Source organism: Anolis carolinensis, chromosome 4 (genome assembly GCF_035594765.1).
Source record: "Anolis carolinensis isolate JA03-04 chromosome 4, rAnoCar3.1.pri, whole genome shotgun sequence".
NCBI lineage: Eukaryota > Metazoa > Chordata > Lepidosauria > Squamata > Dactyloidae > Anolis > Anolis carolinensis.
This window is the reverse complement of record NC_085844.1, coordinates 208,914,502-208,933,350: the sequence shown is the minus strand read 5'-3', so window position 1 is coordinate 208,933,350 and position 18,849 is coordinate 208,914,502. Positions and strand designations below refer to the sequence as shown.

The 18,849-nt window shown below is 38.1% G+C and overlaps 1 protein-coding gene across 5 annotated transcripts in view; it reads right to left on the bottom strand.

Annotated features, from left to right (window-relative positions):
- magi3 (membrane associated guanylate kinase, WW and PDZ domain containing 3) overlaps window positions 1-18,849 on the bottom strand; it is a 215,365-nt gene that overhangs the window by 68,957 nt on the left and 127,559 nt on the right. For all 5 annotated transcript variants that reach the window (XR_010005783.1, XR_010005782.1, XM_062979692.1 and 2 more), the window contains exons 10-11: window positions 7,016-7,624; window positions 2,693-2,739 (exon numbers count right to left, since the gene is read on the bottom strand). Coding sequence is in view for 3 of the 5 variants with exons in the window: in XM_062979692.1 (XP_062835762.1) it covers window positions 2,693-2,739; window positions 7,016-7,624 (656 nt within the window). In the remaining 2 variants the exon portion in view is untranslated. The remainder of the gene's footprint in view (window positions 1-2,692; window positions 2,740-7,015; window positions 7,625-18,849) is intronic.

Sequence of the window (18,849 nt, the reverse complement as noted above, 5' to 3'; positions counted from 1 at the left end):
TGCTGGACTCCTTCCTAGTAGCTTAAGGCAGTCCCAGGATTGACCTACTTGTCAATGACTGAAGCAAGCGGACCTGTGAATAAGACAGAGGGACTTGGACAGCAGGTTTTTTAACATTAACAGAGTCAAAGAGCCCTTCCAGACAGACCCTATATCCCAGAATCTGATCCCAGGTAACGGCACTCCATGCAGTCATGCCAGCCACATGACCTTGAAAGTGTCTACGGACAACGCTGGCTCTTCGGCTTAGAAATGGAGATGAGCACCAACCCATAGAGTCGGACTCGACTGGACTTAACGTCAGGGGAAAACCTTTACCTTAACCACAGATAGTAAGTATCATCTAGGTAAATAAAAATATCAAACTGTTGGCCACCTTATACGTTTATGCAGCAAGAGCACATTCAGGCTGAATGTAAGAAACACCAAGATATAGTGGCTATAATGATATGCTGGAATCTATGTCAAATAAATAAATATATGCATCTGCAAAAACTGGTAGAAACATAACTCATCAGTAATAACCTGGGAGACTGTGAAACCAGCTAGCTAGTGCACCTCTAGCAGATGTGTTCTAATAATGATGATGATGATGATGATGATATGTTTATTTTTACCCTGCTTTTTCTCTCCACAAGGAGACTCAAAGCAGCTTACATTAAAAGCATTTCAGTACAATTTACATCTACAAATCTATAAATATGCAAACAATAAAACAGGATTAACTATTTTAAGTATTTTAAAAAATCAGTTAAAATCCATAAAGCCATATGCAAAACTAAAAACCACAGCACCCCCTGATTTGAACTTAAAAACCTTATTTAGACGCCTGCCTGAATAAAAAGGTGTTAGCCTGCCACTGGAAGGACAGCTATTTTAATAAATTTATTGTGAACTGAGATTATGCTTAAAGGTATTTTGCAAAGTCATACACATTTAAATATTTAGCAGAATCTTCAGAAGAATTCAACATAACAACAACGTATGCTTAATCAATCTGAAAAAAACTGAATTTTGTTAATTTTGTTTCATTTGACTTCTCTAGAAAGATGTCTTGACATGATTAGTATCATATATATATATATATCCATGTATAAGTTGAGGGCAGGTTCCAAATGTATGGATTTTGATATGACCCATGGATAAGTCAAGAGTCATGCTGTAGAGAGGGAATGCACCAATGCTGTGTTAAGGAGCCAGGCATTTCTGCTATCGCAATTTCCCTGCCCAGGATTCAAAAAAGCCACAAGCAATGCCCAAGCAGAGAGACAGTAGAGGAGGTTGGTGCTTCTTTTAGGATCTCCTGGGACAGACTAAGCGCTTGCCTTGACTGGAATTGTTCCTTTCTGATAAGAATTATGGTGCATTACTCACACTGACCTGTTAATAAGCTGACCCAGTTTTGGGGGATAATTTTTCATAATAATAATTACTTTATTTGTAACCCGCCCTATCTCCCCGAGGTGACTCAGGGCAGTTTCAAGAACAAAAGTGGCAAACATTCAATGCCATAATTTTTTTCATGAATGTTTCTAGACTTATACATGAGTATATAGGGAAGATATCAAAAAAGCACAGAGCCATGGCAATTACAGTGTAAACACACTCTAGAGTAGTTTTAAAAACCTTATTTAGCAATGAAACTTTATAAAAGAAACAGAACTACAAAAGAAAAATGTACATGCACCCCTATACTGAAAATACAAATCAAAGATTAACACCGCAAACATGAGAAAGAGGAAGAGACTGACCGACTGAATGTGTTTAATGATGCCTGTCACTATGCACACATATGACTCAGAAACAAGTAGCGACACACATGATGTATGGAAAGGTCTTTTTTCTAAACTCGTTCATGTTTTAATAATGGGGAAGGTAAGTTAAAAAAATGATTAAGTGCCTCCATATGCTTTTAAACAGTCATGCTCTATTAGGATGCAAGGATATATTTTGTAAAAGTTATGCTGCAGTGTTTATGCACAGAAGAAAAAAAGTCTATTTTACTTTTGCCATTTAGCTCATCACTAACCCTTGGAAAAATCAAATGCAATCACTTTAAATTTTGTCTTTATGTGACACAGTTTGCTTGGCATTTATTTCTGACACAAACTCCCCAACTCTTTTCTGTACTATGATTTTTAATTTTCCTATTTCCAAAAAAGAAAAAAGAAAAGAAAAGATTCAAAGTGATTTTCTTAAACAGAACACAGAAAGGCAGCTCATTACTCTATTAATTTCTGCTTTCTTTTGCTATCATTTCCCCTAATAACACAGATTGTTAGTCACTATGCTATTGAGAAGCAGAACTCATTTCACTCCCAGACTGTCCCGACAATATAAACAGATATACAGCTATTTATGTTTAACCAATTCAGGAGATATAGGACTATATGGTTGAGAGAGAAATCTTCATTCAAACATAAGTAATATAATTAAAGTTACCACTATACACTCAATTTCTGACAGCCTTCTCTTGCACAGAGTTCTGAGTTCAGAGTATTCTGAGTTTTTCATTACACTCAAAGATGCTATTTAAACCAAACCTTTATTTCCGAAGGAACATATGTAAAACCCTAATTAAAATTATTCAAGAGGAGCATCAGGACATCCAATATGAATGCCTGCAAATAACTAATTACCTCCATAAACAGAAGATATAGTAAGTTACAGAAAATATCTTATCAGTACTCACATTATCAATACTCACAACACTGGATGTTTTAGCAGGTGAGGAAGGGCCTAAAATAGAGAATAAATATTAATATAAACCATCACACTGCTATATTCTACAATTACTTTATATACTAAGAGTCTTGTTTGGGCAACCACAAATTCAGATCACCAGGCCAAGTCCCTCCCACCCCTCTGAGAAGGAAAATCAATACATACAACCGTCTCTGCCCATAAATTCAGCACCCAGGGAGCCAACCATCGATGGCTTGAAAATTTAAAATTAAAAACCTTGATTTTGCCATTTTACATAAGGGAAGCCATTTGACGATGCCACTGTACATAATGGCACTTGAGCATCCATGGATTTTGGTATCCACAGGGCATCCTGGAACCAACTCCTAATGGATATCAAGGGCCCACTGTACTACAAATGTCCCTACCAGAGATCTCATTTCCATTATTGTATTGAAGTAGGTGAGAAATAGTGTCAGTCATTTCCAAGTACTTACCATTTATACTCATGTATAAATCAAAACATTTACACCAAAAATTGATTGAAAAAATGGGTCAACTAATATACAGGTCACTGTGGTACATCTGTTTGCTGAGACACTGCTTCTGGCTTTTTTGAATGCCTGGACAGAAAAATGGTGGTGCTGTCCTACCTTGGCTGGGAAAGCAAAAAGCAATTGTGCAATCCAAACCTACCACCCTTGGTTTTCCTCCTCTCCCTGCTTTTCTTCATCTTCTATGAGAAAACAAGCAGGCTGACAAGAGACAAGCGAGAGCAGTTCACTGGCTAGTCACTTGGTGAAGAGAAATAGGAGATGGTAGGCAAAAGGCAAAGCTAGACGCTTCTACAGTCAAATCCCCCTTGTCACAGCTTCTACTGGATTCCTGCATCACAGCATGAGAGGAAAGAGTTTTATTGTCTTTTACCTGCCTTTACTGGCCCCTTATCACTGCCTAGCCACCCTGCTGCCCTTGACTGCCCATAGCCAGCTCAGGGTTGTTGTATGTCTTTCGGGCTGTGTGGCCATGTTCCAGAAGTATTCTCTCCTGACGTTTCGCCCACATCTATGGCAGGCATCCTGCCACATCTATGGCAGGCATCCTGCCATAGATGTGGGCGAAACGTCAGGAGAGAATACTTCTGGAACATGGCCACATAGTCTGAAAGACATACAACAACCCTGTGATCCCGGCCATGAAAGCCTTTGACAACACATAGCCAGCTCATTTGTCTCATCCACTTCTTCTCTTCACCTTTTCTGAGGGTGGTTGGTAAGTTGACTGGTTGGTGAAAAAGCGATGGAGCAGGCAAGCAAAAGACAAGAAACCACTCACCTCTCCAGTCAAATCTTCACCATCAGTGCTTCTTTAATCATTACTTCTGCCAGATCCCTCTTCTGTAACTGGAGAGGTAGATGGTTTCTCACCTTTTTGCCTGCCTTCACTGGCTCTACTTCATTACCTATTCTGCTTTTTTTCTCCTCCTTCTAGCCACCTTCTCTGAGACACGTGGGCTACTGTGGACAACCAAGGTTCCGTGTTCAGTTGACAAAGAGGAGCAAAAAGGAGGCAGGCAAGAGAAATCAGCAGCCAAATCTGCTTCATGACCACCAGTACTTCTTTACTCACTGCTTCTGCGGCCTCCCTGCACTGAGGCTGGAGAAGCTGTTGGTTTCTCATCTTTTCCTTGCCTTCTCAAGCTACTCCTTGCCACCTGTCAGCCTTCAGTTGTCTGTAGCTGGTCCATTTGTCTTATATACCTCCCCTTTCTCTTCACCTTCTCTGAAGAGATAATTAGGATGGATATGTACAACTGAGGGAAGTTGGCTGGGTGATGAAAAGGAACCAAAGAACACAGGCAAAAGGCAGCCAGTCACCTCTTTAGCAAAGGATTTCTTGTAACTGCTAGTGTTTCTTTTCTCAATGCTTATGTTGATTCCTGTACTGAAGATGCAGTTAAGTTTGCTGTTTTCTGCTTGCCATCTCTATCTCTTCTTCATTGCCCAACCACCTGCCCTTGTTTGTTTGCGGATAACCTGCTTGTTTCATTCACCTTCTTATTCTATATTCTCTTAAGGGACAAGCTGGTTGGTTGCAGACAACTGATTGCAGGCATTTGATCAGTAGATTGATGAAGAGGAGCCAGAGAAAGCAAACAAAAGAGAAGAAACCAGCCTCTCCAGTCAAATCTCCTTTATCATTGTTGGTGTTTCTTTATTCAATGCTTCTGTTGGATCCCTGCACTGTGGCTGGAGAGGTAGCTGGTTTCTCTTTTTTTTGCCTGTCTTCTCTGGCTTCATTTTGGTCCCCAATCACTAGCCCTCAGTTGTCCGCAGCTAACCCACTTGCTTCCTCTTCCTCCACTGTCTTCTCTGAGGAGACAAGTGGGCCAGTTGTGGACTATTGAGGTAAGCAGTCAGACAGCAAAGGGTCAATCCAGGGAGAGCTTACCATTAAAAAGCACCAATCCTATGTGGTCTCCATGTTAAGGCAAGGTAGCACCAAAGAGCCACTGAAGTGGTGAGGAGAGTGAAGGTGATTGTTGCCTTTTTTAGGGTCTCCCCAGATGGACGGCAGTTAGTACTTAGTCTGACTGGGGAGAACCTACTAATACAGGAATGCCAGTCCCCTCGGTTCTCTATATCAAAGCAAGGTCACACCATCTTAAGAGATGGGGCTACAAAATGGAGTCCATGACATGTGTGTGTGGAGCAAACCACAGATCACTTATTACAATACAGCCTGAGCCCGGCCACATGCACAATGGAGGACCTTCTCACAGCGACACCAGAGGCATTCCAAGTGGATAGCTTCTGGTCAAAAGAAATCTAGCATAATGTCAAGTTTTTAACTTCATGTTTTTATTAACAGTATCCTCAATTCGCTTCTCATACGATAAATAAAATAGCACCAAAAAACTGCCACCTGTGCAATTTTCCTGCCCAGATATTCAAAAAGAATTGGCACCACAGCAGAAAGAACAGAGGTCAGTGCTTCTTTTAGGTTCTTCAGGGCCATACTAAGCTTTCACCTTTTTGCCACTCTACTAGAGAAAAGGATAGTTCCTTCTTTGGGGTAAGAGTTAATATTCTACTTTAACTTTTATTTTTTTTAAAGCAGCAATCTCCTTCTCTGAGTAGAGTGGCAAATCTGAGTGGGAAAAAGCAGGAGCAGTACTGGTGATTTTGCCTCTTTGCAGAATGAACCCCACATTGTTAACTTTGACTTCTCTACTGGTCATATGAAAATCTATCATTTTGCCTCCTAAATCTGCCCTCAACTTATATATGAGATCAACTTATACACAAGCATATATGGTAGAATTCTACTATTTATGCATATTTTTAAACAGAGAAAAACTTTGATACTCTCCCAAGACACCATAAATTGTCTTGGCTGGATGGTAATCTGTCAGGGGAACTTTGATCGTGCTGTCCCTACATGGCAAGGGTCTCTTCCAACTCTATTATTCTATGATTCTATGAAATGACAAGAGGTGCAGAGGAAGGTCTTGATACATGATGTGATCAACGGTTTGTTTTGAAAGTGAATCTTCCAATTGGTATGTCAGGAGAGGAGAGAGAACAACAAAGAAAAAACAAAAACCTAAATATCTGTGCCTAAAAGGACTTAAAATGATCAGAGCATGTTGCTAAGGGAATGGGGGTATAAGATTACTGTAGCATGCTCTCAGGAAAATCTAATCCTATCAATCCACACTAAAGAAAATGTCAAAATGTTATCCTAACAAAATCCTATCCTCACAAATTAGATACATAATAGCACACTACAGATATTTGAGAAGACTGTATAATATATAAACTTCAATCAGGATAATCTGAGCATGAATATCCCAACTGTGCAAACTGCTGTCACAGAGGAACTACAGCAGAAAATATTTTATTAATTAAAAGTACAACCCAACAAGGAAAGCTATTTAATGGGAAGTGCTTGATTAATTAGCCCTGAAGAAGAAGTTAAGAAACAAAACAAGAAAAATGAGTGAAAATCAACAATTAACTGAGACAAATGATGGAAAAAACAGGAAATTATCTGTCAGCATTCAGTCACCTTCCATTTATATTACTTGTACATGCTAACGCTGACGTGTATAGATTACACATCTTTAAAACAAAAATATTAACCTCACAAAGTTTATTCCAAAGGAGGCTTAATACACAAAACACTTCTATAGAAAATATCTGAAATACTCTAAGAAAAAGATAAAGAACAAACATCCTGCTTTATACAGCTCGTATTATTACCACTAAATACAAACACCAAGTGTATTAAAGAAAATTAAAGTTCTATTAAAAATTTCATTACCTACCTCCCCTTAGAATAAGCAGTGGCACTTCTGTTCCAACTGGAAACTGCTTCAACACTTCAACCACCTGAAGGTGTGTCAAGTTCTGAACATTCTGATGATAAATTTCTTTGATTATATCTCCTTTTTGAAGACCATGGCACCATTGACTGTCTAAAATCATCTTCACCTTCTGCCCCGCAGGGCTGTCAGCTATTGCAAATCCAAACCCTTTAGGTCCCTTAATTAGAGGAATTGTGACCAGTTCTGTTTGAGAGCAACCAGAAGAAGACACTGAAGCCCTCTGTTCACTAAGGTCTGTTGAAGGCCCATTCAGACGTCCATTGACCAAAATATGTCCTGGTTTTCCATTTTGGTCCAAAACCACTGTTCCAGGTATTAATTCCGGATTAATCAGACAAGTTTCACCCTTTGTTATTGGCTGGCCATTTAAGATAGGAGTAGCTGTCACAATATCTATGACAGGGTCGTCATTTTCATCAGGAAGAGGGTATCCACGACACAGAGTCATATTCACATACTGGTTGACAGGAACTAATTGGAACATCTGGACAACATCAGCATGGGTATGGCCAAGGACACATGTACCATTTATGTCCACAATCACATCTCCTATTAAAAATAAACAGGGTGGTTAATATTTTAAAAACCCTATTTTCATACCTTGCAATAATAAGAATCATCTTAGTAGCTTTACCAAGGAAAAGCATTGAGAACTACTCAAAATAATAATGAACAACATTGTACCATTTCCATGTGTCCATATGCTTTACAAAACAGGATTTGACTTATATTTAATCTGTATTTTGGATCTGTTAAAACCACTGAGTTCTAAATATATAAAGCTTAATCTCTGGGAGACTCAGGGAATGACTGCGTATGGGGTTTGAAAGGGAAATATGACTCACATTAGAATAAGCAGATGTTACATGCTGTAGTTCATACATCAATATAACTCAATCAAATATAAACCAGACTAACCCGCTTGTTCCTATGTATTGCTATACAAAAAGAATTCTTACATTATAAAACACTTCTCCTTTTAAAATATATATATATTTTTAAAGAAAATCCAAGCGGATATGTGTACAAATTTCTAACAGATCATAAAACAAGTCAGCATAAAGAAATCTCTATCCATCAGTTTTATCACACCATGTACCTATTCTGATACACGTTAATAAACAGCACTCCTGCTAAGTATGCAAGGTAGTTTCTTGGCATTTTATTTTTTATATATACACAGAGAATTTCTTTTGTATATATGCAAGAAAATATGGTACAAAAATAAGAACAAGAGAGCAAAAACATGTGGCTCAGTCCCTATAAGACAGACACCCTGAAAGTTACTTGAAGATAAGTAGATTGCTCCTCAAATAAAAGGTCTAGGAATACCTGTGGATTCAATATGTTTCTGTTCCATGCAGTAACTTTTACTAGCTTAAACCTGTATCCCAATTATGTTCTATCTGGAAAGAAATAGACTTGTTTTCAGACATCCATATACAGTGGACCTTCCAGATCCATGGAAATCAGACCTGTGATTTCCAACAAGAGTAGATAATCACACCCCATGCTAGTAAATGGCAGTGACATGAGCACTCACACAGGCAGCGTGCACTTAGGCCTCATCCACACTGCCTATAAAATACAGATTATCTGATTTGAAATGGATTATATGGTAGCGTAGACTTAAGGCCCTTCCACACAGCTATATAACCCAGAATGCCAAGGCACATAATCCACAGTATCTGCTTTGAACTGAATTATTTTGAGTCCATACTGCCATATAATCCATTTCAAATCAGATAATCAGAAGGAGGGGGCCAGGAAGACATCATACCAACATGTCTCCTGTGTCATCGGTTGAGAGCCCCTCCCCCCAAGGAATACCTGCTACTCTGAGGCCAGAGTGAAGAACGGGGGGGGGGGGGGGGCAGGAAGACATCATAATGACCTGAGAGCCAGGAGGATAGTTCCATCTTGTCTCCTGTACCATAGCAACATGCTATGCTAATTTTATATACATATCTATATATATAAATGAGTAATGGTGTCCCCCCCTCCCACTAAACAACAAAAGTACAAGTCTCAGAACCTAGAAATTTGGCAGCACAATCCACCATCCTTGCCCCTAGGTTCCGACAACAAAAAGAAAAGAAAAATAAAGTCCTAATTAGAGGGAGAGGAATACTTGTTTTTAGCCAATTGCTGCCAGTTAGAAGGTTAAGCTCCGCCACTTGGTCTCCTAGCAACCCACTCAGCCCAGGGGACAGGCAGAGTTAGGCCTCACTTAGGCCTCTTCCACACTACCTATAAAATACAGATTATCTGATTTGAACTGGATTATATGGCAGTGTAGACTCAAGGCCCTTCCACACAGCTATATAACTCATTTATAATCTTATATTATCTGCTTTGAACTGGATTATCTTGAGTCCACACTGCCATATAATCCACTTCAGTGTACATTTTATTCAGCTGTGTAGAAAGAGCCTCATATAATCCAGTTCTAAGCAGATAATATAACATTATAAATATACAGTAGAGTCTCACTTATCCAACATAAACACTCCCGGCAGAACATTGGATAACTGAATATGTTGGATAATAAGAAGGGATTCAGGAAAAGCCTATTAAACATCACTTTCCCTCACGACCCTATCTGCTCCCAAACTGCCATACATGTCTATGCCAGACCTCCTCAGAGATTATGAGATCTGTTTGAAAACAGACAAGTGGGATGTTTATTTCTATCTCACCAATGATATCCAGGATGGGACAACTCTTATCTGCCTGAGGTGACTGTGAATGTTCCACTTGGCCACCTTGATTACCATTGAATGCCCTTCCACCTTCAAGGCCTTCCTACTTCCTGCTTCGGAGAGGAATCATAGAATCAGTTGGAAGAGACCTCATGGGCCATCTAGTCCAACCCCCTGCCAAGAAGCAGGAAATCGCATTCAAAGCATCCTTTGTTGGGAGATGTTAGCTGGCCCTCAGTACATCATCTCTGAAATTCCCTGATTGCTCAGTAATGTTCTTTAGTTAACTGTCCTGATTTCACAGATTTTTTTTTAATACTGGGAGCCACATTTTGTTCATTCCAGGCAGGCAGGAACCATCCAGGCTTTGAAGCTATAAGGCTATTCAGTGCCAATTCCAACATTCACACTTGCCTAAAGCAGACAACAGTTCTTTCTTCCACCCTGGTCATTCCACAAATATATAAACCCCACTTCCTTTTGTTACAACACATTTCACAACCTCTAAGGATGCCTGCCATACACGCAGGCGAAACATCAGGAGAGAATACATTTGGATCATGACCAGGCAGACCACAGAACTCAGAGCAACCCAAAACAAACAAACAAAAATAATAAAAAATACAAAAAAAAAAACAAATAAAAAAACAAAACAAAATAATACAATTAAAAAATAATAATATAATCAAATAATAAAATATAATACATACAAATAATAAAATAAAATAATAAAAACACAAATAATAATAAAAGAATAAAAAATAAAATAAATAATGCAATAAAAATAATAAAAAACACTAAAAATAATAAAAAACACTAAAAAAATTAATACAATAAAATACTATAATAACACAAAATAACTAAAAATAATACAAGAAAATAATAAAATATAATAAATAAAAAAGATAAGTTACAATAAAATTAATTAAAAAATAAATATAACATCAAATAAAAATTCCACAACAATTTTTAACCAATTTTTAACCAACGCTTGAGGCTCAGGTGTCGGCGGTGGCCGGGAGGGCCTTCGCACAACTCAAACTTGTGCGCCAACTGCGACCATACCTCGTGAAGTCTGACTTGACCACGGTGGTGCATGCCTTAGTTACCTCTAGACTGGACTACTGTAATGCGCTCTACGTGGGGCTTCCCTTGAAGACGGCCCGGAAACTACAATTGGTTCAGCGCTCGGCGGCCAGATTAATTACAGGGGCGAGCTACAGGGAGAGATCTACTCCCCTGTTCAAGGAGCTCCACTGGCTGCCGTTCACCTTCCGGTCCCAATTCAAGGTGAATACCATCATTTATAAGGCCCTAAACGGTTTGGGACCCACCTACCTTCGTGACCGTATCTCCTATTATAAACCTATTCGATCCCTCCGCTCATCCGGGGAGGCCCTTCTTTCGCCACTGCCTCTATCCCAGGCCCGTCTAGTGGGAACGAGAGAGAGGGCCTTTTCTGCTGTGGCCCCCCGACTGTGGAATTCATTGCCCTCTGAGATCAGGCAAGCCCCCACCTTATTGGCTTTTAAGAAAGATCTAAAAACATGGCTTTTTCGATGTGCCTTCGGGGAGTAAATGTTATATACCTCTTGATTACTCCCCTTGGATTTTATCCTTTGGACTGTTTGGACTGTTCCATCTTATACCCCTGTTCTCTTTATTTATATGCCTCTCTCTCCCGAGTTTTTAATTAAATGTTCATGTGGCCCGCCCTGTCTGCTCTGATTTGTGTTGTAATGTATATGATTATTTTTGTACTATTATATTGTGTTATGATATATTGTTTTATTTTGTTATATTGTATGGTGTCTGGGCATGGCCCCATGTAAGCCGCCCCGAGTCCCCATTGGGGAGATGGTGGCGGGTTATAAATAAAGTTTTATTATTATTATTATTATTATTATATTACCACCACTTTGCCACAGAAACGCGTGGCCGGGCACAGCTAGTGTGTATATATCTTCTATATATATATAAAATTGTGATGGAATCAGGGCACCGGACAAAACAACAAAACTACAGGCCCCCCAACCTCGAAATTTGACAACACAACCCATCATCCATGCCTCTAGGTTGCTACAACAAAAAGAAAAGAAAAATAAAGTCCTAACTAGAGGGAGAGCAATAATTGTTTTTATCCAATTGCTGCCAGTTTAGAGGGCTAATATCTGCCCACTTGGTCTCCTAGCAACCAACTCAGCCAAGGGACAGCCAGGGTTCAGTTAGGGGACAGGCAAATTTAGGCCTCTTCCACAGATTATCTAATTTGCACTGGATTATATGGCAGTGTAGACTCAAGGCCCTTCCACACTCATTTATAATCTTATATTATCTGCTTTGCACTGCGTTATCTTGACTCCACACTACCATATAATCCACTTCATTGTGCATTTTATACAGCTGTGAAGAAGGGGCCTCATATAATCCAGTTTTAAGCAGATAATATAAGATTATCAATATACAGTAGACTCTCATCCAACATAAATAGGCCAGCAGGATAAGTGAATATGTTGGATAATAAGAAGGGATTCAGGAAAAGCCGATTAAACATCAAATTAGGTAATCGTTATACAAATTAAGCACCAAAACATCATATTATACAACAAATTTGACAGAAAAGGTAGTTCCATGAGCAGTAATGCTATATAGTAATTACAGTAGAGTCTCACTTATTCAACATTCACTTATCCAACGTTCTGGATTATCAAACACATTTTTGTAGTCAATGTTTTCAATAGATTGTGATATTTTGGTGCTAAATTCATAAATACAGTAATTACTACATAGCATTACTGCATATTGAACTACTTTTTCTGCCAAATTTGTTGTCTAACATGATGTTTTGGTGCTTCATTTGTAAAATCATAACCTAATTTGATATTTAATAGGCTTTTCCTTAATCCCTCCTTATTATCCAACATATTCGCTTATCCAACATTCTGCCGGCCCGTTTATGTTGGCTAAGTGAGACTCTACTGTACTGTATTTACAAATTTATCACTAAAATATCACGATGAATTTAAAACACTGACTACAAAAACATTGATTATGAGAAGGCAGACTGCATTGGATAATCCAGAACATTGTATAAGCGAATGCTGGATAAGTGAGATTCTACTTTAATATGAAATAATTACTGGGATAGAATAATGCAGAACAATATAATCTCTAAAACCTGGACAGTAGATAAAGACTAACAGTCTGAAAGCAGAGAAATTGGAAATTCCACAAAGGAAACAATCAGGCCCAGCTAACACCTCCCAAGAAAGGATTCTTCCAGAAAGGAAGCTGAGAAGGCAGTGAAGCACTGTGTATTACCAAAGTCATTATTATTACTATTATTATTATTATTATTATTATTATTATTATTATTGTGTTGCGGTCAACCGTGAAAATGAATACAATCTGGCTCCAAGTATTCAAAAACACTAAAATCAGAATATATAAAAATTAATGTGGTATAATAAAACAGAACAATACAATCTCTAAAATCAGAACACTAAATAAAGAACAACACTCTGAAAACAGGGGAATTCCACACAGGAAACAATCAGGGCCAGCTAACACCTCCCAACAAAGTATTCCCATCATCAAAGTCTGGCAAATCCTCTGTTTTCTCAGGGCCACAGACAGTAGAAGCACATAAAATATCACAAAGAACACCACTCTGAAAACAAGGGAATTCCAGACAGGAAACAATCAGGGCCAGCTAATACCTCCCAACCAAACATTTACTCAGGGAGGAAACAGCCAGGCTTTAAATCTGCAAGGCCATTACATCCTAATCATTTTTCCTAATTGCAGCATTCATACTTGCCTCCAACAGACAAAAAAAAAAAACAATCAGAAATATTGTATATTCACAACCTTTAGGAAATAATATCCCCTGATGGCGCAGTGTGTTAAAGCGCTGAGCTGCTGAACTTCTGGACCGAAAGGCCGCAGGTTTGAATTGGGGGAGCGGAGAGAGCCCCCACTGTTAGCCCCAGCTTCTGCCAACCCAGAAGTTCAAAAACATGCAAATGTGAGTGCATCAATAGAGGTACTGCTCGGGTGGAAGGTAACACCGCTCCATGCAGTCATCCCACATGACCTTGGAGGAGTCTACGGACAACGCCGGCTCTTCGGCTTAGAAATGGAGATGAGCACCAACCCCCAGAGTCAGACATGACTGGACTTAATGTCAGGGGAAAACGTTTATCCTTTACCTTAACTATCACCAATTCCTTAATACTTTATTTCCCATACCACCATACTTCGCCACAGCAACGCGTGGCCGGGCACAGCTAGTATATATATATACAGTAGAGTCTCACTTATCCAACATAAACGGCAGAATGTTGGATAAGTGAATATGTTGGATAATAAGGAGGGATTAAGGAAAAGCCTATTAAACATCAAATTAGGTTATGATTTTACAAATTAAGCACAAAAACATCATGTTATACAACACATTTGACAGAAAAAGTAGTTCAATACGCAGTAATACTATGCAGTAATTACTGTATTTACGAATTTAGCATCAAAATATCACAATATTTTGAAATCATTGACTACAAAATGCGTTGGATAATCCAGAACGTTGGATAAGTGAGACTCTACTTATATAATAATAATAATTTATAAATATATAATACATTGTATATACATATAATATTGATAATATTATAATAATGGAATACAATATTATACTACTACTAATACAATATAATAATATTAATTATATATTATATATTAAATGTAATATTACTAATAATATTACCATATAATGATATAGTACAATATAGTAATTTAATACTTATATTGTGCTATGCTAATATATGTTGTATGTTCATTTGATTTGTAAGCCGCTCTGAGTCCCCTTCGGGGTGAGAAGAGCAAGATATAAATGTAGTAAATAAATAAATAAATAAAATCCAGTTCAGTGTGGATTTTATACAGCTGTGTAGAAGGGGCCTCATATAATCCAGTTCTAAGCAGATAATATAAGATTATAAATAAAATATAATAATTACTGTGGTATAATAATACAGAACAATATAATCTCTAAAATCAGGACAATACATAAAGAGCAACACTCTGAAAACAGGGAAATTGGGAATTCCAGAAAGAAAACAATCAGGGCCAGCTAACATCTCCCAACAAAGGATTACCCCAGGAAGAAAGCAGCCAGGCTTTGAAGCTGCAAGGCCATTAAATGCTAATCAAGGTGACTAATTGTAGCATTCATATTCGCTGCACCGAGACTATTCATTGCTATTCAACCTGGCCAACCAAGGATTCCACAAGGTAGAAAGCGGCCAGGCTTGCAAGCAGCAAGGCTATTCAGTGCTATTCAACCTGGCCAATCAAGATTTCCCTTAGGTAAAAGACCCTCAGGCTTTGAAGCTACGAGACTACTCCGTCCCATTCAACCTGGCCTAGCAAGGATGCCCTATGTAGAAAGCAGCCAGGCTTTTGAGATGCAAGACTATTCAGTGCAATTCAAGCTGGCCAAACAAAGTAGCTTCAAAGCAGCTCTTTGATTGAGGGTGCTACTCCAGCTCACCAAACAAGGATTCCCCTAGGTATAATACAGCCAGGCATTGAAGCTGAAAGGCTATTCAATGCAATTTAAGCAGACCAACAAAGGATTAACCTTGGTAGAAGGCAACCAGGCTTTGAAGCAGCAATACTACTCTGTACTATTGAAGCTGACAAACAAAAGATTCCCCTAGGTAATAAGCAGCCAAGCTTTGAAGTAGTGAGGCTATTCTTTGGAATTCTAGCAGCCCAAAAAACCATTCCCCTAGAACGCAAGTACCCAGCCTTCCAAGCAGCAAGCCTATTCCACCGTATTCCAGCTTCCCAAACAAGGATTGCCATAAGATAAAAATGGCCAGGCTTTGAGGCTGCAAGGCTATTCACTGCTATTCCACCTGGCCAACAAAGCGTTCCCATAAGCCACAGCAATGTGTAGCCAGGCACAGCTAGTTTCATATAAGACTGGTGTTATGTCATGCATGGCTAAGAAACTAGAAACTAAATTTAGAAATCATGAAGGAATCCGCAGCAGCTGTGACCTACCATGGTGTTAAACTGAAATTCAAAGAGACAGAATGATAAAAAATAAAACAGAAAATTAAAAATGTCTGCCTCAGACAGTTAAAAGTTTTGAAGTTAATGATGGATGGTGCTAAAATTTGATTTTGCAATAGATCAATGCTCAATTGAATCGGATTAATCCAGTAGAGGAGCCTGCGGAGGCACAGAGGGTTAAACCACTGAGCTGCTGAACTTGTTGACCGAAAGGTTGGTGGTTCGAATCCAAGGAGTAGAGTGAGCTCCCGCTGTTAGCCCCAGCGTTTGCCAACCTAGCAGTTCGAAAACATGCAAATTTGAGTAGATCAATAGGTACCACTCAGGCGGGAAGGTAATGCCGCTCCATGCACTCATGCTGGCCACATGATCTTGGAGATATCGATGTACAACACCGGCTCTTTGGCTTAGAAATGGAGACGAGCACCAACCTCCAGAGTTGATCATGATTAGACTTAATGTCAGGAAAACATTTACCTTTACCTACTACCTGCTGGAAATTTTCCTAACATTCATGAGGGGATTGTGCGGAGATATCTCTTGATGTTTCATTTGCCTGGTCTACTTACACACATAAACAGCAGAAAATGTGGCTAATATCAATCAAATATGAATAAAAAATTGTATTCTAATTATTGCCTATTCTAACTTCAATTGCCTCCTAAATAACTGAATAAAAAATTAAATAATCCTTCAATAGTCAAACAGATCTGAACTGCAAGGTACATTCCAAAAAGATCCTTATAAAGCAGGGGTCATCAAACTTTTAAAGCAGAGGGCCGGTCCACAATCCTTCAGACTGTGGAGGGGCCGAATTATCATTTGAAAAAAAAACACGAACAAATTCCTATGCACACTGCACATGTCTTATTTGTAGTGCAAAACAACAACAATGAAAGAACAATACAATATTTAAAAATGAAACCAATTGTAACCAACATAAACTTATCAGGATTTCAATGGGAAGTGTCGGCCTGCTTCTGGCCAATGAGATAGTAAAGTTTATCAGGATTGTTGTTGTTGTTGCGTGCCTTCAAGTCATTTCAGACTTTGGGCGAGCCTAAGTCTAAAATTATTTATTTATTCATTTACTACAATTATTTATTACATTTATATCCCGCCCTTCTCACCCCGAAGGGGACTCAGAGCAGTGTATGTACATACAATATATTATGTTATTAGCATAGCACAATATTAGCATTATATATTACTATATTGAACTATACCACTATACTGTAATATTATTTGTAATATATAACATATAATTAATATTATTGTATGGTATTATTAGTATTATATTGTAGAACATCATAATATTATTATCAATATTATATGTATATACAATATATTACATTATTAAAATGATATAAAATATTATATTATAAAACTGAGGGCGGGGGCCAGGTAAATGACCTTGGAGGGCCGCATCCGGCCCCCGGGCCTTAGTTTGGGGACCCCTGTTATAAAGTATACCTTCAATCAACATTTTATAGAAATTCTGATAGTAATCCCATATTTGTGTGGTGCACAATGAAGAAGGTAAGAAGTCAAAATGAGATCAGAAGGTAGTATTAAAACTCCCTGAGTAAAGAAACTGATCCTTATGGGTTTTGTACATGGTAAACAACAATCAATTCCGGTTGTGTTGTTGTTAACGGCTGTCAAGTTGACTTCAGCTTATGATGATGCCATGAATAAAAGACCTCCAAGTCACCCTGTCATCTACCACCCTGCTCAGGCCTTACAGAATCGGGGACATGGCTTAATTGATTGATTCTATCCATCTCTGAGACAGTTTTCCTATTTTTCTGATTGTCTTCTATTTTATCAAGTATTATTGTCTTTTCTAGTGACTCATGTCTGAAGTGCAACAATTTCAGCTTAGTCATCTTGGTTTTTATGGAACATTAAGGCTTGATTTGCCAAACCAAAGAAGTTAGCCACTCTTAACCAATAGACTATTATCCAAATTGAATGCTAGGGTGTTTATGTTTAGGACATAACTGAGTTCTCTTTTGTTGACCTTCATTGTCAGTATCATTGCTGAACACTTCATCTGAAGCATGTTTTTTCCTGAATAGATAGACTAAATGTTCAATTTTCCTTCCTCTTAGCTTAACAATGGTACTTTGAAAGATTAAAGCTTACAGCAAGAATCAAACAGAGTGAATCATATTGACAAAATCAAGATAACAACTTTCTCATCTATTCTAGCATTGCACAACTACAAATTATGAACTGATACACTCAAAATTCAGAATTACTCATAAATATCTGGAATAATGTATAACTTATAGGGATAACTGGAATTTTAGGAGGAATTTAAAATTACAATAATCTTAATTTCTGTATCTCTTTTGTTTTATAGGTTCTTTTGCTAGTACAGTAAAGTTTCGCTTATCCAATATAAATGGGCTTGCAGAATGTTGGATAAGCGAAAATGTTGGATAATAAGGAAGGATTAAGAAAAAGCCTATTAAACATCAAATTATGTTATGATTTTACAAATTAAGCACCAAAACATCATGTTTTACAACAAACTGACAGAAAAAGCAGTTCAATACATGGTAACGTTACGTAGTAATTACTGTATTTACCAATTTGGCACCAAAAAATCTCAATGTCTTGAAATCATTGACTACAAAAACATTAACTACTAAAAGGCAGACTGCGTTGGATAATACAGAACGTTGGATAAGTGAAGGTTGGATAAGCGAGACTACTGTAATTCATTTCTGTTTACAATCCCAGTCTTTCTGTTTATTCTTTGTTCAGTTATATTTCTGTTTTTTACAGTGCATAATTAGCAGATGAGTACTTTGCTCACTAGCAGATGTAGTGGCTAGCTAATTTTGTCAAAACTATATTTTTAATTTAACTTGGCCCTTTTTAACTTGTGGAATTGTGCAGTAATTCTAATTCAGACAGCACTTTAAACACTCTGACACTATATCTACCCTGTTGGTTTGTTGCAAATTGCCTTTTTACATT